The following is a 23,073-nucleotide window of genomic DNA, read 5'->3' on the forward strand; positions in this document are numbered from 1 at the left end:
ATTAATGCACTGCGCTGGGCACTCCTTAAATTCTGAATAAGTGATCGATTTTTGTCCAACCTATGCGCCCAAACGGACGCAGCATAAGAGACCATACTTTCGAAGACACCTCGGTACACAATGTACGAATGACGGCCCTACAGCCCGCGAACCTTCCAGCAATTCTCCTAAGCTTGTGCATCACAGAGACGGCGTCCGCCGCTACTTGCCTAATGCGGTTGCTAAACAGCAATTTCTCATTAAACAAAACACCTAGGTCCTTGTGAACTCTAACTCGGCTGATCACATAGCCTATATACTTACGGTGGGGGTTACGACTGTGCGATAATTTGCCTGCAAAACCCTTAAAAAGTATAAACTTCGTCTTGGGCATAGAAATCTTTAGATTTTGAATGTCCATCAAGCTCTCCAAGGTCGACAAAGCCGCCTGCGACCGGTATTCTAGCTGCGGTCGTGAATTAATACGAACAGGAGACAGTCATCGGGGAAAGTCTGCACCGTGACCCCTTCTGGAAATGTCAGTCTCAGAAACCCTCAAATACCAGGTTCCACAGCAGGGGACCGAGAACGGAACCCTGCGGGCTTCCCCTGGTGACGGACTTTTCCACAGCCAGGTGCGCATCTCTAAGCAGAGCCGAACGGTTAGACAAACAATCACGCACTATGGCCTACAGGGCTACGGGAACATTGTGGCTTTCCAACTCATAGAGGACAGAACTCCAACACAAGGAAGGAAATGCTACCTCTACGTTAATAAAAATTTCCAAAACATATTTACAGTCGGTGCCAACCCCTTTCATGAAGCCATACTGGCCTTGATTTAGAAGTGAGTTCATATCGATGCTTTCTCAGAGCCGTTCCACAACCAGCCTTTCAAGCAACTTGCCGATTACCGACAAGAGGCTGATGGTAATGCTGACCTCACTCGGATCCTTTCCTGATTTTAAGAGCACCCTCACCAAAGCCACTCTCTTATTAGAGACAGCAGAAGATAGAAAATATCCGCGTCAAGTTGGTCAATCCCAAGTGCTTTTCTCAGTGTCATTCGAGAAACCACTCGGTTTATATCTATGGGTTCCACAGCCGTACGCCAGGGAATGGTGTCTTACTCGCTCTAACGCCGATTTCTGCTTCATCCTCCGGAGCATCTGGAAACAGAGTATCTAGGAACGCCTGGTAAGTCACCACTGATGTTAAATTGTGTTCACGACCACCAAATACGCATCGAACACTGGCCGATCTTGTTTTTTATTCTACTCGGAACGGTCCGCAGATATGTCGCAGACTTTCAAAGTAATTTTCCTGCGACTGGTAACCTCGGAAGGTTCCTCGATAAAATAATAAACGTGGATGTTTTGAAGATTTTTAGAGGAGACTCAATTTTGGAGCCCGATGAGCTTGATGACATATTAACGGATCATTCCGAACAGAAAAAAAAAAATCGGCCCGATCCGTCCGATAAAACACCCACACTTACTCTAGAAATAGATTTTCAGCCCGACTGCAAAAATATATAAAAATTATTCTACAGATATTTTGGATAAATTTGAATTACATCCAAAAGTAATCTCTGAACGGTCAATTTTTCCTTTGAAAAGAAAAAAATAACATCGTATGTTTTTACACTTACCGTTAAGGTAAATTTAATTAAATACTTGCGGTTTTAGTTTGACAAAAATATCTCAAAATCGGACTACCACTATATCATTTAGACGATACAATCGTAAAAATATTTTTAAAAAAATAAATCAATAAATAATTACAGGGTTATTTGATAAAATTATACTGAATTACTGAACGATAAAAAATGGATCTATATAAAATTCGTAATTGGAGCTGAGAAAAACAAATGGAAAAACTTTATTTTTTTAAGTAAAAGACACCACAATAAATAACTACGGTTTAAGATAATTTAATATTTGCAAAATTGAAACGTTCTTTAATTTTCATAAATAAAGAATCTAGCGAAATATTTTTTTTTTAATACTGAAAAAAATGTCATAATATATTTTAGTAGTATACGAGAAAAGCTCCGGTAGTTCTACAATTCTAGTTATCGTATTCCATCAGAAATTGGACGGTATCCTTTTTATTTTTTCCTGTAAATTTCTACGATCTATCTATCATACGCTTCAACGATTCATTCATCGATGAAATTCTGCCTTCAAGCGAATACGAGTAGAGTGAACTCAATAGTAACAGACTAAAAGTTCACGAGTTGTTTCTTCAAATTATATACGAAGATTCACGAATAATCCAACAAACTGTCAATACATGTTTTACCGGTTAAAATAAAGAAGAAAGACCATGTACACATAGGTTTGAAAGAGCTTAGTTAGCGAGTGTCGGTTACCGAAAGATTTCGCTCTGATTTCTGCGCCTTCGGTAAAATTAAACCAGATTGTAATTCTTGAGAGCAGAATTAGGGAGTAGATTTAATAGTTTTACGTGAACTCTAACCAGAAAAATTAAAAAAAAAAAAAAAAAAAAATAGGTCCCAAAACTGTATTTTAAGTAGCGTTTAAAAAGATAAAAGTTTTTTAACAAAAGTCGTAAAAAATTTTATTCCAAGTAAAACGGTACGAATAAAGTTACAGAGGCTAAATACAAAGTAAGAATATCGAAAAACAAAATATATCAAAATTTTAACTAGGTATTGAAGAAACAAAATCATCGATATTACAAAACAGAAGAATGCTATCAATTTTTCAGAAAACCTCAAAACTTCTTTGCCTTATTCGATCGCTACAACGGGTGTGCAACTTGGCAGCACGCGATCTAAACGATCACATTTAACAAATATCATACTCATTAGGTCATCTATGTCAGGCCGAGAATTCTCCTCCGAACGATTCCGGATATAGAAATTGCAATTTTTTTCACGCGACTATTTTTATTGCAATCGACGAACGACCGCTAGAAACCTCGATGTCGTTTAACAGACAAGGATAAAAAATGTCATACGAGTGTAAGAAAGTCATAATTTTTTAAATTTTAACGATAAGATAGTACGAGAATCTTCAGATTTAATATCGTTTGAATCATAGAAGAATTAAAATCTAGTACCGATTAAAAATCGTTAGGATGGAGGAAACAAAATATACTAATTTACATTAAAACGCTTCAATAATTATATTTGTGATGAAACAGACTTTAACGATTACGTAACCGTATAATAAATAATAACATTACTAAATCCAATTCATTTTAACAGAATACAAGGACAATTAATAGAGGAAAAAAACGTGCGACTAAATAAATACCGAACGCAGTATTTACTGTGCGTGAAGGGAACACAACAGCTTTAAAATGTTATCTATCAATTTAACCTTGGCTTATTACAACTACTAAAAATATAAATTAAAAAAACGCAAAAATATATTCAATAAAGTAGCTAGTAAGCGATTCATAATATTCACGCGACCTTTCAAATTTGTTTGTCCGCGAGGGATAATAAAAAAAAGGGAAAATGCAAATAAAACAAATATTAACGTTAAAAATAATAATAAAAAGGTATTTCCTTATGTACTAATTCATTATTTAATTGAAACTAAAACAAACCGATTACTGATACGGTTACAAACGTATCTGTTACTAAATTAATTGAACTCGGGTTCAAGTTCCGACAAGGTTTTCAGTTCATTCATTATTTCAATCATTACTATTTTAATAAACAAATAAATAAACAATCAATAGTCATTTTATCTCCCTATAGAGTAGAGATGGCGTGTAATAATGACATAAAGTATTTAATTATCTACAAAATATTTAGAAAAAAATTTAGAGACCCTATGATTCTTTTTCCTCAAAACGAATAACAAAAAAATAATGTTACTTGTAACGATTAAACTACGTAGAATTCAATAAAGAAACAAATTGACTAGGTTTCACTCGTTTTTCTGCGACTATTTATTTTTTATCGAATCAAAGGATAAAGTCTTATTATTTTACTAAAAAACTTATACTCGAAAAATATTTTCAAGCGATTTTGTTTTTGGAATCTTTTAATATGTAAAACACCGAATAATTATAAAAAAATACTATACTCGTATAATTAAAGTTAACAAAACGTAAAATAACTTTTAACAACTAAATATTATTCAAAGTCTGCGGAAGTCTTGTAAAGCAGGTTACATTTTTAAAAACTGCGAGCTACGCGCTGTATTTACAACATAAAAATACAAATACGCATGCGAAAGTTAAAACAAAAAATAAAGTACAATCTCATCGTAGCGATGCAACGGTCCCCGTCGGATAGTTAAAACAGCAAAGCCTACTCGATACCATTAATGTTATTTAAAGATCACGACAGACAGGATACGACTACGTAACCTGAAGAGTACATATTATCATTGTGTGTCCGACGCGAATGGGCTAGAAGAATGCGTTCGGCAAATAAAAAAAAATTGTAAACTTTTTTAGTATTTTAAATTGCAAATTTAGAATATAAGACGATTGTCGATTTACAAAATCCGACCTGTAAATAACAAACTGAACGTAAACGCTTTAAACGTAAAAACTATAACGAAAATTCGCATTAACGGTTAAGATTTTCTTTGTTGTCGCTTCCAAAATAGTAGAAAATTGTAAGAATCTTTTTTAATACGTCCCCGCCACTTCTCGGGTGCAAAATTCATCTAAAAAAAGGAACGTGTTCTGACGTATTACTTTATTTAACGGTATGTCGTATAATTATTTAATATTATAAAACATTACCGTCACGATTATCCATTACTATCGACCGAACGCAGGAACAAACCTCTAGCGAGGGGATAATATACTCGAAACCGGAAGCGTCTGTGTAGCGCTGAATTAATGACGACAATGCCGATTTAATTGGTAAAATTTTCGTCGATGCGATAGCAATCGCCGAAAATATCGAGCCGAATAAAAAAAAATCAAACAGCGTTGAAGTTTTATAAGGGAGTATATTAACAAGCGCATAATTATTACTACTGTTAAATTATCGACGAAATAAAAGTAAATTTAACTAACGAATAAAAGGGATTTTAAATTTTCAATGGGAATTTTAACGAAAAACATTCGGAAAGGTAAGTGCAACAATTTTTTGTCTTCAGACGTTACAAAAGGAAAGATTATAAATTGTACTACGAATCTTTCGTTTCAGTGTTTTCAAGTAAACAGGGGTTTCTCTCAAAATATGAGGCTTATTTGAATAAACCAAACCAAAAGAAATCAAGCATTACACAGTAGCTGTAACAACACTTAAATCGTTACCGATTATAGTTAATCGATCCAAGTAAAGTATTTATTTACATTACAATATGTTCAAAAGTCGATTCTCACAAAAAATGTACTTTTACTTGTGAAAGAAGTAATCCGTTAAAAAAATTGGACAATAGAAAGAAAATACTTCAGTAGCAGAAAATAATCTTTTTACAAGATCAGAACCGCGCGCTGTTTAAGAAAGCATTAAATACTGACTGCTATTCCTAACAGAAATGTTTTTATCCGCAAAATAGCGACTAAAGTACACTTACTTTTTAAATACTAAAAGTTATACTTTATTGCACATAATGTACAAAAAAAAAATGTATATACGGGGAACAAAGTAAAAGTAATTTCTTCCACAGTCATCGGCAAGTAATTTCTGCAGTACATAAAGTATTTTTTTTCAGGCGACTATTATAGGTATGAAGGAAAAAAAATCGAGTACTGGAGTCGGTCGACTTATAAAATATAAATCGACAAATATAAATCATAATGATTAACAATTTTGAAACCGTTAATCAATATATTGCTAATCCGTTCACGGAAAAAATCTAAGTGTGCATGAGACATCCGAAGTATAGGTTTATCGAGATCAAAACTAAAGATGGATATGTCCGAATTTAACTTTTTATGAAAACTAATCCAATCTTTTTATCAAAACCCAAATTAAAGAGTCTAGATGTCTATCGGATAAAACTAGGGTAATCGTAAAAATAAATAAACACAAATATCCATTACATCAAGGCATTAATTAGATTGCAAACGGCTTCTATTAAAAGCTTTTCGCACGATTTTCCGCACAGCTTTTTTTTTTTTAGGGGGTCGATTTGAATCCAGCAATTTTTATTCCATAAACGTACAAACATTCAACCTCACTTAAGATGTTTGATTATCTATCAGAAAATATTTTAAAAGAAAAATATAAAAGGACTTTGTCAGCAAATAATATGTTTTCTTACGTAACAACACGAATTTATTTCGATTATAAATTCAATCGTACATTTCCACAACAAACAACTATGTTTGTATACGATTAATCGATCGGTTTTGTTGAACTCTATCGCGTTTCAAATTTTCTTTCAATAAATATAATTTTATTGAATAATAAGATTAAACCGGATTTGCCAAATTAATATATGTTTACAAAACAAAACTAGAAAATAAAATTGTCTTTGTAGTTAAAATCGAGTATTAATTAATATTCAATCGGAGGATTCCAAAAAAATATAAATATAATTTTATAAACAAAGAAAAACATGTTAAGTTGAAAAACTTGTTTTTTTCTATACGATAAGACAGGCAAGCTCGACGACTACAACTAATAGCAGCAATTAACAAGACACAGTTCTGTGTCAAGGTGTTCCTGGCTGAAATTTACTGTTTGAAGCGTCTGTTCAACGAATAGTTGATACGAACGCAATCCGAATTAAAAGCCGTCTAAGCATGAACTTAAAATATCGCATACTTTCTGCAGACATGCCGTCTGGGCGTTAACGATATAATTACATACATACACAATCTGCAGCTGTATCGTGCTCAAAATATGATAATAATCTTTTACATAATACGGCTTTCATTCGACCTCAAAAATTATATTTTATCGTGTAATTCATTTAAATATTAATCGAAATAAATTATCGTTAATTTATTTTAATCGATATTATTTATACGGGAAAAGATTAAGGTTAATAAACCTAAACCTACTTTCACAATAAAAATCTTTGCTAACACACGGTAAGCGTAAACGTTTTTTTTTGTTCACTTCATACATCATTCCTTGAAATAAATTACACTTTTTTCTTTTTTTTTTAAAGATACAATCGAGTATATGATAATTACCATTCCTCTAAATAACTTAAAAGAGATTCCAGCCGGATTAATTAATTGTTTCATGTAATGAATGAACCGTACACAAGTAACCTATATCTATTAATTTAAATTTCATAGTGTTCTAAAAAGGTAAGAATACATAAAATTACAGATACTTTTTATTATTTTTTCAAAATATTTTTTATTTAAAGAATACTTTTCAAAGAAGGTGGCTGGAATTCATAAACAAAGCTATATAAAATAGCGTCTACGGGAAACGCCCATAATAAGTCGTATTATGACTGCCTCAAATTAAATACCCGGACACCAACTGTAACAGTACGCTAAGGTTCACCGGAGAGGATCTGTTAACTTATTTCCCGTGTTTCGGGTACAACATCGGATCTCAAATAAGTCTATTCACATAACTTATAATCGGCCTCTTTCAGACTCGAATTCGAATCCTTTCCCGCTTATCTTCATTTTCCTATAGATTCAAAATGCAATCAGGACCAACGCAATTACAAATTCTTTGACTTTTTATTTTGCAGAGGAAGCTTCTCTGATACTGCCATCTAGTGGTTAACTTATTTTGAAATAACTTTTATAGCTATTTCAGAATAATTCTTATTCTAACTCGTTTCTTAATTGTAAGTTATAAGTAAGTTGTAAGTTATATTGAAATATTTTTCAAACAAAAATTACGTTACTTTCATGAACGATATGAAAATATATTAATATTAATTTATTCGCAGTCGTAACTGAATCGTACGGTATTTGCTGTATTTTAACGATAAATACCTGTCTATATGATAATTAAAATATTTTTATTCCAAAATTCAAGAATATTAAAAGAAAAAGTTAATAAAAAATAATATTTTTTATTAACGTATTATTGCATTCCAGAAAGGCTTAGTTCACGCACATTAGTAGCTTCTTAGGTCGTTACTCTACATTCCTTTTCTTATTTAGTTTCATGCATTTGCGTTTCTTGGAAGCGATTTTTTCCCTAGAAGCACCGCTTTTCTTTGTTGTAGGCCTATTCATAATTTAAATTTAAGAAAATCTGATGTGGACACCATAGACTTCCTTGTACGTCTATTAAATTACATACCCACATTTTTGATGCACTTCATTTAAACTTATTTAATTTGAAAGTGAGATACAATTCGCCAATTCTTTAATAAAAGTGAACAGTTATACGATCGCTAAAATAATAGTTTTTATTAACATCAAATATTTATACGATTATTAATTCAACAATCTTACCTGAATATTAGGTTAGATTAAAAGTCCCTTGATTACTCTTTAAATAAATTGTTTACCAAATAATCCAATAATAAAAACTGATTATTCTACATCAAAATTAATATTTGTAACCAGCATAAAGGGGTTCACTAAACGGAATAGTTTAATTATTATTAACTTCGATTTATACGACACACCAAAAATCTTGTGCACATTACGTACAAGTGAAAAAAGATTTTCTACAATCACTTTACATTGAATAAAATTCAAACCAGTATTTTATTTTTGCGTCAAATAATTAAATAAAATGATTTTTGTAAACCTAAATATACAATTTTTATAATAATTTGCTAAGAAAATCCAAAAATAATAAAATTGTTAATTATAATTTTTAATTAATATTAAATAATCAAATGTTTCACCAAATTTTTACATACACACATATGTAATACCTATTAAATTACATTTACACATTTTTAAAAATACAAAAATTTTATTTCACTAATAATTTTATTCATTTTTTTTATTATCATTGAATTATTATTTATTGGACGTTTTTACAATAACGGGTTAATATAACGGGATATTAAATCAATATATTTCATTAAAAAAAAACAAAAATTACAAAAAATAAATTTAAAAAAAACAAAAGGAGATGAAGTCTGATTCGAACCGATGCGCCTTTCCTTTAAGATCCAAATATTTCATTAACTAAAATTTTAATTCTAATTTCAATTGTAATCCAAAAGGGAGGTGCATAACTAGATGTTACAACAGTGCTATATCCAAAATGTCAGCATTCTACGGCTAATCGTTTTTGAGTTACGCGAGATACGTACATACGTCACGTCGAAACTAGTCAAAATGGATTCAGTTAAAATGGTTAAAATGGATATTTCCGTTCAAATATGAAAACCGAAATATTTCGCGATCACAATACCTGCTTTATTTAGTACAAGGAAGTAAAGACTATAAAATAAATTTATCAAAGGAAATAAGTAAAATCGATTAAAACGAAAAATATTCATTCCTTACATTTAGAAGTGTTTTTTTTAAATCGGCACCAAATATAGGATTTGTAAGTTGCAGTTAATTTGACCCGAGCCGGTCAAAATTTAAAGAATTAATCTAAAAAAACCATATTTTTCAATTTTTAATATTTTTTTTAAGTCCATTACATAATTTTTTCAATTTTAATTAAGTACAAAAATCGCATACAATTTAATTTTCAATTAATTCCGAGCGGTAAAAATATATAGAATTTATTGCAAGAGATTGAACAAGGTTTATTGCTGAATTTATTACAGTACAATAAAAAAAGAATAACCATAACATCCAATTTCTGTTATCTATAAGCTTAGGAAGTGAGGAATCGGCATGAGTCGTGCTCCTTAATATCACTTAAATTTCAACCCCCCTAATACCACTATTCGGAGGTTGAATTTATTAAAACTATTTATTAGGTTGTTCTAGGCTCTCAGCGGAGCAACCATCCCCTTTTATAAGTAAAAATTTATAGGAGCGAGAAATCTTAAAGATGGAACATAAAAAAATTCTAATAAAACATCTTCAAATTCTCTAAACCTCGAAATAAAGTTGATCTATAACAAATTTTGTTTCAGTAGAGATATTTTAGATGCACAATCCTATTATTTCTGCTTTCTTTATAACAAGGAAGTAAAAAAAAGGTACTCTTGAAAACAAATTACTTCAGTAAACGGAATGAAAATATTTTATTTTTAAATGTTTAACAAAATCTTAAGACTAACATATGTATAAATTTACGTTTAATTTACAAAAATATTTGTCGTTGAACTGAAACAAAATCCTTGAATCAAATAGCCTAAGAATTACGCAATACTTACCTATACTTATTACAGTCGATAGTTAGAATAATTAATATTAGATTCACCTTACAGTAAATATAATAATAAATACCTACATAATTTTACACTGCTGAACGGAAATTACAAACAATTAAATACAATTGAAAGTTGTATACAATTAATATACAGCATGTGAAATTGAATAATATTATATAATAAAAATAATACGATAAATATAAAAATTGAAAGTCGTGTACAATTAATATACAGCATGTGAAGTTGAATAATATATATATAAAGATAAAATAATACGTAAATATTTTAGAACAAAAGATTAACAATATTATACAAAATTACGCTTTTAATAATCGTTTAAATTTGTATTTTTTTGGAATTCAGGGCGTAATTAAAAACAAATAAGTATCAACAACTTGCTTAACCTTTAATTTGGTGTCGAATTCAAAAAATCGAAATTTAAAGATACTAATTAAGGAATATTAATTTTAAGCATTAATATGCGCTACTTTTTTGTACATCCAGTAAAAATACTTTCACGCTATTTGGATTCAACGATATCCTTGCATAATGAAATACAAAACAAACAAGTGAAACTTAAAAATAAAATATTTATATAAAGTTAAAAAAAAACTATTCTAAAAGATAAAATAAACTTAACGAAAAATAATAAATCGCATGTTTTGAACGGGTTGGATAAAATAAGGATTAATACAAATATAGAGACAATATAATTAATTCAATACAGTATAACCTTCAAAGTTGGCGAAAGTAAATAGGATTATAAAAAAAGACGACACATGTATTACACTGGAGAATAAATTCATTTTAATATAATAATATTGTAATTTTTTAATTAAATTTAATAACTTGCCAAGTCGCCAAACAAGTTAAACGAGATGGCAATTATATAATAAATGAATTCATTAATATAAATAAATTAATTAACTGTAAATAAACGACTTGATTGCCTCCGATGACGAAGACGCGCGTAACTGTGGTACTTCTTCAATATTATTTAACCACGTACATAATGCTAACGTAAGACATGGTTAGTTTTAAATCTTTTGTTTGTTTTTTTTTTAAATTTATTCTTATACAATGCATACGTAGGGTAGCCCTGGAGTTGTTTAACAAACTTAAGGGACCGATTCGGAACATAAAAATAAACGAAAAACTTCTAGTAAACAACTACCATCTCTCATTTCATTTTCCGCTGTCCACCTTTTGCGTTTTTTTCAGTAAAAATTTATCAGTTTCCATTTTCTTCACTAATCGAATTAAAAATAATGAACTATAATAATAATAGAACATGCACGAAATTGTAAGACTGCATAATTTTTGCGACCCGCTTTAACAATTTCAGTTATATATCAACAGCAACAGATTTTAATCCGTTATCGACCGATTTTAATAAAACAGGTGTCAATCGATTTGTTCAAAGTAAAGACTTAATTAACATTTTATTTAATAAAATATAATTCGATAAAATCAATATTTACGGAGTTGTTATTGAATAGAAAAATTAAATGGCCGCCGGTTTGAAATTTTCATTGTGAAGTTTTCAAATTTTTTATTTTATAGATGTAGTCGGGTACACCAAATTTCATTACAATATCTCAATCCCTTCAAACGATATTAAAATCTTCACTCTGTAAATGTATTTTTTCAATAAAAAAAAGTACAAAAAATCCTTCATGTGTAAAACATTCCCAAAACATCTTTTTGGCCGGGTGTTTGGGAACTTCTTGCAGGTGTGCTGGCGTAGTAATCTTTTCATCTAACGACTTAAGAATGTAAGCTGGCTACTCTTTCCCCTTGGACAAAGAAATGAGTCTCGTCTGAAAAAATAACTTTTTTCCACATCTCATTATTCCATTCTTTATGTTCCTTTGCCCGGTGAAGACTTTTCGTCTCGTAACCTGTGTCGGTAACCGCTTCTTTTTAGGTTTCTAAGCAACCCTTCCCACTACCAACAATCTACCACGAACTGTCATACCAAAAACATTAGACCTACTGGCTCTCAAGTCCTTATTAAGGTCAACAGCTGACAATTGTGGATTATTTTGCTTTTTCTTATTAATAATCGATCCTGTGTAGGCGTGGTTTCCTTTTTTCGTCCACATTTTCCTTTTCTCTTTGGAGAGACGGAACTTGTTTTCCTAAAACTTTTCACGATTTCATTTCAGTATCTAACCCCACACTACAGTCTGTCTTCAAGTCATATGTATGTATTGGGACAGAGCAACAATTTTTGACCGCTTTCGTGGGGTTATATCGATCGTATTAACTAGAAACGAATAACAAACTTATAACAGAAACTCACAAAGTCACCAAGAACTAATCGATGAATTAATGAATTAATTAAATCAATGAATTATAAAACACAAAAACCACTAATTCTGTTTGTATACCTTAAACACCAAACAGTAAGCAGTCTGCCGCAGAATGAAAACTCCCTACATCATAAAAAAATTCCCTTTGTTCGGATTAATTTGTTCGCTACTGTAGTCGCCTCTGTAGACATTTACAAGGGTGATTTTTAAACTCAGAATTTGCCTTCGCTGTAGGCCTCGTTCGGACATTTTGAATGTCCTACATCGTTGCTCTCTAAACTAGCCAACCGAGTTCGCGGACGCAAGAACCCCGCGCCTAGTTCTACTTTTACTGAGCCGCTTTCTTGTAAATGTGTTAGATTTCTAGGAAAATTAGAAAACAACATACTACCAAAAATGTTGTTCGCAACAAAGAAAATTTAGTTCTAGTTCCCTTTAGCGAACTAGAACTAAATTTCAGTTCATATCCCTGACTTGGTTAATTTACAGACTCCGATCTAGTCTACGAGGGAGAGAAGGACAGACCTCTACTTCCACTCAGCTCCACCGTAGAGTCCCGCGTGATATTTACTTCACTTACTACTATCGTTGAGATGCCGCTACACCTCACGACTGCGCAGGATGGCAACGCAGTCGCCATCCTGCCGACAGTGATGTCTGCTCATTTAAAAGCTGCCCTCGTCAAAATGGTGCTACACCTCACGGCTGCACGGTAACCCATACCCTCGGCAGTGCAGTCGCCGTTAGCTAACATTCAATAATAATCACCAGAATTTCTATCTAACTGTGGCTCAATGCCAACATTCCTACCTCCAGCCAAACAAATGCCCAGGCGGTCCCTAGCCACCCGGGGTGCTACTTACTATACCCCTTCAGCCGTCCTGCTCAGGGCGAGGAAACGGAGGAAGCCAGCCACACTAGTCCATTCGCTGCGAGTCTTCTAATTTTTCTTTTTTTGGGGGCGAAAACGTTTTAACGTTATCATTGCTCGGGACACAAAAATATAAAATATATAAATAAAATATAAAATCTAAACAACAACTTGGAAAAGCCGTTCCAAAACGTCCTTATCATTGCCCAGGATTTGATAAATGTTCCTGAGCCACATAAATTTACGACGCAACGCCGCATACCGTACGCGATCTACAAGGATGTGGCGCACAGTCAAGCGGCAGTTGCATCGTACGCACATTGGTGCATTTACGTTTGACATTAGATGTCCGTGAGTGGCTCTGGTATGGCCCAACCGCAATCGACAAAGGAACACTTGCTCTCGACGGAGTTTTTCTGAAAGAAGAATCCCATGGCAAAACAGTGTCTTTAATATATCGGAGTTCATTATTAACTATTGCAGACAAATTACCCTGCCACGTTGCTCGAAGAGCGTGTTTTACACAACTGATAAAATCGCATGTAGTAACACGATTGGTGAAAGAAGGTTTACTACATGCGTCCTTAGCAGCGGAATCTGCACGTTCATTGCCCGCAATTCCTACGTGGCTAGGGATCCAGCAGAAACTCACTTGCGTGTTACGATGGTTCAACTCGGCGATTGCGTTATAGACTTCGGTGACCAGAGGATGTCGAAAGCAAAAATCCTCCAAAGCTTGGAGTGCACTACACGAGTCGCTAAAAACAAGGATATGACGGCATTTTGGGTTAACGATAAGCCTTATTCATGGCGTACAGTTCCGCAGTAAATACACTTGTAATACTAGCTAGACCAAACATATATATTCTGCTATTAAGAATAAAAGCGCATCCAACGGTATCATTCTGTTTCGATCCATCTGTTATACTATTGCGTCTGGATTTATCTTGGAAAGAATATGGTGAAAACTTTGCTAAAATACGATAGGTGGTGTCGATTGTTTCTTGTAGTGTTAAGATCAAAAATAAAATTTATAAGATTGATTCTCCAAGGAGGATATGAACAGGGATACGTTGGAAAAATAGGAGTGTCTACGTTTAAAAGCTATAGTAACCGTCGGGTACGTACACCCATACGTGCAGTATAACGCGGATGATCTTCATATCTCTGTATATTAGGATTGGCAAGAACTGCGGTAAAAGCCGGGTGATTTGATTGCCCTTTCAGACGGGCAAAATAAGATGCTAAAAGTTTGTTACGTCTATCTTAAAGTGATGGTTCACCGCACTCAACAAGTATGCTAGTGACAGGGCTTGATCTAAAAGCACCTGTAGCAAGACGGAGAATGCTTGTACTCTTTATACAACCCTTTACGGTTGACGCAAGTCTAAGCCTCTTTTTTCTGCGGACAATCATCACGCTTGTGGCTCTCTTCACCACAATGCGCGCAGACCGATGCGTACTTACAGAATTTGGCCCTATGGCCTAAACGACAACATCTGAAGCATCGCTGCACATCAAGATACTTCTTGATGCGGCAGGATGAGAAATCCAGAAAGATTCTACCCTCCGACAAGAACTTCTAGAAGAGACCAGCGCCTAACTCAAATACTCCGCGATACCTTGGGGCAACACGCTTGCCTGTTTTGAAGATAAGCCTACATACTTTCCTGAATGCAGACTCGTCAAAGTCGGTGTTTTGTTCCTTCATGAAGGTTAGAACCTCCTCATCAGAGAGGCTACGGTCTTATGTCTTATGTCATAAACTATGACACGGGGCCTAAGACCGCGCTTGAGGTCAACCTTGACCTCAAGCTTCTTGAGCAGGAGAGTCCTAGTTGGCTCGGACCGTCTCCTTGGTATCTGCAACGATGACTAGACCCTTCCTGGTCTCTTTGATGTCCCTGATCTTTAGGCCTTTCCGCCTATCAAGAAGGATAGCCTGAAAGTCCTTTTTAAGCTCCGTGTTGGTCTTTGGTGAACCCTCTGGTTTGTTCAGAAAAAGGACTTCCGGTTTTTTGGCACGGCTGGACTGTTTTTTGCTGCGAACGACCTTAACATAGCGCCTGGGCTGTGCTGGAGCAGGAGCCGGTTTTTGAACTACCTTAACCTCCTTGGTCTTGGAGGCCAAAGTCTCACACCCTTCCGTCACAGCAGAAAAGGCTTCCTGAAGTTTCAACAAGCGAGGGAGAATTCTTCCTCGCTTGTTCACCCGACGAGTCTTCCTCACACCTGAGCCGACGCTGCAAGGGAGAACAAGAAACTCAATTGGGTAGTCCAGGTCGCCCTGGACTGCCTTGGCCAGCGGAGCAGAACTGCCAGGTCTGGTCATCGCTTTACAGAATGCCTCTACTGCAGGATTAGGTTTACTCCGGGTGGGTGTCTCTGTATCCATCTTTGAAGCCTTATCCTACGACGAAATAGTAGGAACAGGCTCCGGCTTCATCTTCCGCCTGAACTTCTTCACCTCGGTAAACTCTGTCATGGCCGGAGATTCCCCAGCCTGCCTGACATGATTAACGAGACGCTTGCTGTATTCCTCCTAACTGGAATATTGGGCAAGCTCAATGGTGTGACGATTGCCGGAGATCTTAAATATTCTCCTGTCATTCTTCGTACCTCTTAGCCGCTTCTGGATCGGTTATAAAGTTACGGATTACGGCCCTCGTTCTTAACAGAACGCGAGTAGGACTAAAGGGAGTATTCTGTTACTCGTGACGGGCACTTACAACCAGAAGTCGTTGTCACCTCTTCGCCGCGGTGAACCGGGTACACGTCCTAGAAATCAGTGCCTTGTACACCGCAAAAAAGGGGTAAATTGAGAACTAAACTGATGCTTAACAGCAGCCGTAGTATGCATTCAGAAACCCATCAAACTGTTGTTTGTCAAAACACTGTCGTCCGACAGTTAAAACACTAACAGTAAACCGAATAACCACAGAAACTTCTGGCAACGCATACAACAGAGAATACATACCAGAGAATAGGCTTTCGATTCACTTTTGATCGAAAAAGAAAGCGTCACGTGCAAATTAACGAGCTAAGCGAATCTTTTCTGCCCGCTGAAATTCGTCGATTCCTTTAGCCGGTCCAGGAACGAAGTCCTAATATTTAATCGAAAACAAAGAACGAAAGACTGTATACTGAAATTCATAATCGGATCACACACTTCGATATCCTTTAGTTGCGGTCCGCAAACTCATTTTGTATATTTACGTTTTAGTTAAATCGCATAATAACGTAATATTTTGGTTTCACCGCATCGTTTGGAAAAAAAATCTCCAATTTTTTGTAAGTCAAGAGAATTAATTACTTGAGATAAATTGCTGGAAGGTAGCCTCCTTTAACACGAAGGAATTACGTAAATATAACAGGAGCTCTATTTCCTCATTATATTAAGTAATAAATAATTTTAGAAAGAACGTTTAAGTGAATAATACTTTAAAATACGGAACAAAAATTACCGCGTTAAACGTAGAATTAGTTGTTTTGAACGATAAAAATATTAAAAACTATCTACGTCAAATGTGTTTTGACGTAAACTAAAGATTGGATAGCAGTAATTAATTTATTAATTAGCATAAAAAATTTTAATGAATATCACTTGACAACTGAAGCGATGATAAGAACAAATAGTAAATTATAATAAACAAATATAATATCTTTTTTATTGTATTATTTTGGTAAGTAATAAAAGATCCTTAAAATATACGATTGCGTCAGTTTTACTAAATATATTTCAAAGTACGAATTTTGTTAACCAAAACTCGTTTAATCGGCTTTATGATACTTTCATAGATAAAACCGGTAAAAAAATACATATAATTTCAATTCTTGGAATAAAGAATATCGTAATTATTTTAGCGGTACGATACAAGAAACTGATTTAATGACCGACATATACTTAAAACAACGGAACTTCTCCTTACGTGTAAAAAAAATTCTAATTTAAATATTGCATTGCACGTTTCAAAATCACTTTAAAAATTTGTCATTACAAATGTTTTTATTACAGTAATAAATTATCGATCTCCACGGCCAAGAGGTAGCATCTTTGTCTTTCGTGCGGAGATCTCGGGTTCGAGTCCTGATAGGTATGACATTTTTCGCAAACAACGAAATTCAAAAAAACATCTGACAGTAATTGTTACGTGTAGTTTAGGAACTGCGCTACTAAAAAAAATATATTACAGATTTGAAAACTGAAAGTAGCTAAAATTTTATGATTTTTGAAAACACAAACACGAGATTTATTACTTTTTTTACAGAATATCAGATAAATTAAAAACAGATTCGCTGAACTTTAACAATACTTTTCAATCTGTTATAAGAGAAAAAATGTTCTGTTTGAAAAAACAGAAACCAAGCATTTTAGTACATAGGAACAATGATTATATTTATAAACATTTTTTTTTAGTATCGCAAGTTATGAGAGTTTATTCGTGTTACACTCTGTAAATGCACAAGGCCAACTACGAAAAACTATCACTGGATGAAATAAATGTTCGGTCCTAAGATACTATTAATTTTTTTTTTCTGTTATTGTTATATATTTTATATACGAAATGAAATCTTAATAGTTGTTATTTACATGTACATAATCTAAGCTGTACAAAAACGAATATCGGGGTTTTAAAGCTATTCAATAACTTTTAACTGTGACATAGTATGAATCGTAAATAAAATGAAAGTTTTCCCTGCAAGTGTGCGGTATACCTTTGGTCACACGGTACACATCTGACTGATAGGAGAGTTTGTCCCGTACTTTAACCGACAAGTCTGGAATAACGGAAGCGATTGTTTCAGTTCTCCGTCTCAAGTCGGGTAGATCAGTAGGTTGCGGTGGCGAGCGTACAAGATGCTTTATAAAATCCCAAAAGAAACATCTCATGGAGTCAGATCGGATGACCTTATCGGCCCCGGGGACAAACTCTTATCATCCGGTCTGTGCCGACCGATCCGGTGGCGATCGGGGAAAACGCCATTCAACCGTTACCGGTTATAGCACAGAAAACATTTAATTTTGGGCGTCCCTTTGAGATTGAAAGAATTCATGGAGATTTTCTGTCCTCCAGATATAGATATTATGCGAGTTAACTTTCCATTAGAATGAAATGTCTACTCGTAACTAAACACGACACGATCGCCCTGCTCCAACACTTCCGTCGAAAAGTCGGCTCGCACAGTGTAATCGGTAGGCTTTCGAGATCGGTATCGGCTGTAAACGATACGGTAGCACGTCTAAGCGTTTCCTCAAAATATTGCAAACCGTAATCACAGGCATAGCTAGTTCGACCGGACTTCCGGAAAAAACGTTTTAGGACCGCGCAGAAAAGACTTCCTTTCACGTTCAACATTTTCTTCAGAGGGTCCCCTCCCGATCATTCCAAAGCTTCCCTTTGCACAGACATCCGGTCGTTTCAAATCGACGAATGTTATTGGCGATCGGGGGATCACGATTAAACTCTCTACGAAACGTACGTCGAACTGTATCAACAGATTGACATTAAACAAAACTAGAAATCACAGAAGGCTTTTTGCCGAGAAGTCGACGTCTTTGCTAGCGGCGGTGTCAACAGGAAAGTAGCGAATCAATCTATGGCTGTGGGCGCAACTAAAACTATCCTTTTTGCTCTTTAATTCCAGCCTTAAATCAACACTGTATACCTCATCCAAGAGATATTATTACAAATTAAAATGTCAAAATTATCTTTAAAAGTAGTAAATTTCAGTCGAACAACGTAGTATCGAATGTATTAGATTATATGACAGATTGATGGACTCTGTCTTTTCTTTTTCCTGATTAGCTTCCGGGAATTACCGTTCAGAGGATGAATGAGGATGATATGTATGAGTGCAAGTCTTGTACGGTTTCAGTTCGACTATTCCCGAGATGTGTGGCTAACTGAAACCCAACCACCAAAGAAAACCGGTATCTGCGATCTAGCGATTCAAATCCGTAGAAAAATAACTGCCTTTACTAGGACTTGAATGATGAACTCTCGACTTCCGAATCAGCTGATTTGCGAAGACGCGTTCACCACTACACCCGACCCGATGGATCGATGGTCTCGGTCTAAGTGAATTGTCAAAATTGCTTTTAAAATTAAAGAACAGCAAGACGAAATTTCTAGGCGTATAATACTGAGACAAAGGCCATTATAAGACACAACAAAGGTTAAAAGTTATCGTTTTAAATTTTGCCAATCTATTTATATTAATTTAATTAATTACGCGTGATTCGTTTGAACCGTTTCTTTTGGTATGTTAGTGTTCGCTAAGTTTGAAAACAAGTAATTATATGTTTACATATAAGAATGTAAATGGAACTACCAAGTAGCTATACTATTGTTAAAAAGAAAATACTAGTTTACGGGCAGATGGAACTTTTATAATCCACAGAGTTGGTCTAGTGATGAACGTCTTCGGAAATCAGCTGATTTCAAAGTCGAGAGTTCTAAGGTTTAAATTCTAGTAAAGGCAGTTACTATTATACGGATTTGAATACTAGATCGCGGATAACGGTGTTCTTACGTGGTTGGGTTTCAATTAACCACACATCTCAGGAACGGTCGAACTGAGACTGTACAAGACTACACATTATATTCATACATATCACAATTATATTATATTATATACACAATTATATTCATACATATCAACCTCAATCATCCTCTGAACTAATATCTGACATCGGTTCCGAAGGCTAAACAGAAAAAGAAAGGTGGAAGTACATTGAAAAACGTTTACGTTACACCACACTAGATGAAAAATCCCGCAGGGATTTTAGAGTGTATCACAAATATTATGGCGGTTGTTTATGAAAGTAAAGTGAGACACCTAAGTAACAAGGATGGAGATATATTATTTTTTTTAATAATAGGTACAGTTTAAACCTAAAATCTCAATAAATCTTACGATACTCTGTTTAAACGGATGTATTCTATTATTATGATGCAAAAAAGAGACAACCTTTGCAGCAAGGGATTCTAAAATCGGAGACGTGACTTTCGATTTCCACATAAAGAAAATTCAAATCTGATGAATGGGACTAAATTTTTCCCTACCTTAACAAAAATAACTATTGTTATTTGTATTACTTTGTACTCCACACGAAAAGAAAAATCGGATAACTTAATATATATATATTATTTATATGTATATATATATATATATATATATATACACACACCCAGACATATAAAGTAACGAATAAGGGACGAACCAAATTACGAATTTCTATTTGTAGATTTAGACTTAATATACCTAAACTTATCAGCGATTACGTAACGATTAGGAATTTTTTGAAATTTCATATCGGAATCCTTCATGTTTAAAATGAATTCAAACTGCGTTAGAGTTAAAGGCAATGTATTATCCTTTCATTTTTAGTTTTTCAATAATTATTATTATGATTATCGGGCAATCCAAAAACTATCTGCGTATGTGAATGAGTGTTGAGCAACTTTTATCGACTAAGAAAAAAATATATGCCGATAAACTACACGGAAGAAATGGATTCCAGGGTGTTGATAGTTTATGAAGATAAACTTGTTTTCAGGAACACATGTTCCTGTCGATTACCTTTGAGGACTGCAAAAGCATAAAATTTAAACAAAGCTACATACATTAATAATATTTTGTAAGTTGATTTAACGATAAAAATTAATCGATTCTATAAGCGTTTAATTACTTTCGTTCACATTTATGCTCCTTAAGAATGATTGGTAAACAAACAAGTCAGTAGAGCCTAAAATGCTGGCGACAGGTTTTATTTTATTCAATCAAGGTGTCGATGATTCAAGGTATTTAGTAATCGAGCGGGCGACCTCTCACCCGACTATCATAACCTAAAAAGATTCTACTTTAATAATGTAAAAAAATTAATTAATTAGATCCCATGGGAAAAAACAAAAAAATAAAAAAAATAGTACAAATATAATACATTTTATTGCGTTTATAAATTTACGTAGATAAAGTAAGTATTTCAACATAAATCTTTTACTAATGAGTCTGTAAAAATATTTGATAAAAATACAATAAAAGCAAAGTAAACTAGACAAAAAATAAATAAATTTCACTACTTTTGAAAAAATTAAAATCTTATTAAACTTTTTGTTCTTTTTCAAAATTAGTTTTTGAAAATTTGCGACAAAAAATTCTTACGACGAACTGTAAAAATTGAAAAAACTCTCTAAAAGAATAGTAAATAAATAACTTACACTGTAAGAAAAAGAAAACTCAAATGACTCTTTAAACTGTTTTCCCCCGTGTTTCATGCAAAACAGAATTAATCGCTTCCATTGCTCAATAAAACTTGAAATATGCACTTGCATATAAGAAATTATTTTAAAAATAAAATTATTTTCGTCGTATACAAATATTTGATTTTATCTTAATAATACATTAAATACAATAATTAATTCACACATTACATCACAACTAACTGATTCTAGCTATTTTAGCACATATATGAGCCAAGCTCGTAAAAAAAAAAATATTCGGTAAAAATTTAATTGGGAGTTAATAAAGGAGCCAAATAGATACTGTAAAAACCTAAATTCACAATTTTTTTTACCTTATTATTCTGAAACTAGATTCGAAGGGGATCTCCGGTGGAGATAACCTGACCTTTACTGTGGGCTAAACCTACAAAAAAATTGACGTAATTTTAATAATAGTACTGAATTATTTTAAAACTTTGAATTACGTTTTAAAACTAAAAGCTTTACTGAAAAACGTTTGCAGCCTGGTATAACACACTTGAAAACTGATTAAAGACAATTTAATGAAGTTAATGAAAGAGATGCAATTAGATTTATAAGGACTATTAAGAACAAGCACATCAAAAAGATAGGTGAGGAGGGGATTTTCACCACAATTTAAGGTTATGTACAATTATGGTTGTTATCAATTGTTCACGTAACTCAGAAGAAATGTTAACCTTTTTTAACTCACCTTTTCTCCTGCCATAAGGACCGGCAAATGTAGTATGTTTACCGATAACATTTTCATCTATATATTTAACCAGTTTAGCAGTTTCTTCTTTTTTCAAACTCGTAGAACGATATTTAGCACTTTTCAAAGCATAATCTTCTGGTAACGCATAAAATTTTCTGTTCCCAAATTGTTTCTTAATCGAAGACATTATCACACGTGAAACAGATGGCATTAACGTTATACACACATAATAATAAAATTAATAAAAACGTATAGATTTATTATATTTAATATAATATATACAGATTGATAAGATGATAGACACATGAGCAAGTGCCTATCACGTACTCTTGCTGCAATACAACCAGAAAGTACCGATGTAACCGTAAACAATGAATCTGCCGAAAATTTCAATCGGAGTGATAACAAGACACTGAACAATACCTATAAAAAACTAGAACAGTCAAACAATACACGGGACTGACGCACAACGTAACAAGATTAGAACTCACGTAACATAACCAGTCTTCACAGAACTGCTTTTTAGAAAAATGTTTTGCATCGACAGTATTGCAAACTTGAAAATCAAAAACATTGTATGCTTTACTCAAAATTTAAAAATTACCTGTATTTATATATTTTTGTTTGAAATTTAATTAAAAGTAATTGAAAATAAAAAATAAAAATTGGTAACTTTTTTGACTACGTACGTAAATGACGAAGTGCGTATTATAATTCAATATACTGTAATAACTTATCGCTAGATCGCAGCACTGTAAATCTAAGTAACTAAGCA

General features: G+C 33.5%; 1 protein-coding gene across 5 annotated transcripts in view; it reads right to left on the reverse strand.

Moving 5' to 3' along the window:
- Window positions 1-22,836, reverse strand: part of LOC142332109 (uncharacterized) — a 251,992-nt gene extending 229,156 nt beyond the window's left edge. For all 5 annotated transcript variants that reach the window (XR_012758157.1, XR_012758156.1, XR_012758155.1 and 2 more), the window contains exon 1: window positions 22,296-22,836. Coding sequence is in view for 1 of the 5 variants with exons in the window: in XM_075378336.1 (XP_075234451.1) it covers window positions 22,296-22,509 (214 nt within the window). In the remaining 4 variants the exon portion in view is untranslated. The remainder of the gene's footprint in view (window positions 1-22,295) is intronic.
- Between the last annotated feature and the right edge of the window lie 237 nt (window positions 22,837-23,073).

This window comes from Lycorma delicatula, chromosome 11, assembly GCF_047948215.1.
Source record: "Lycorma delicatula isolate Av1 chromosome 11, ASM4794821v1, whole genome shotgun sequence".
Lineage (NCBI taxonomy): Eukaryota > Metazoa > Arthropoda > Insecta > Hemiptera > Fulgoridae > Lycorma > Lycorma delicatula.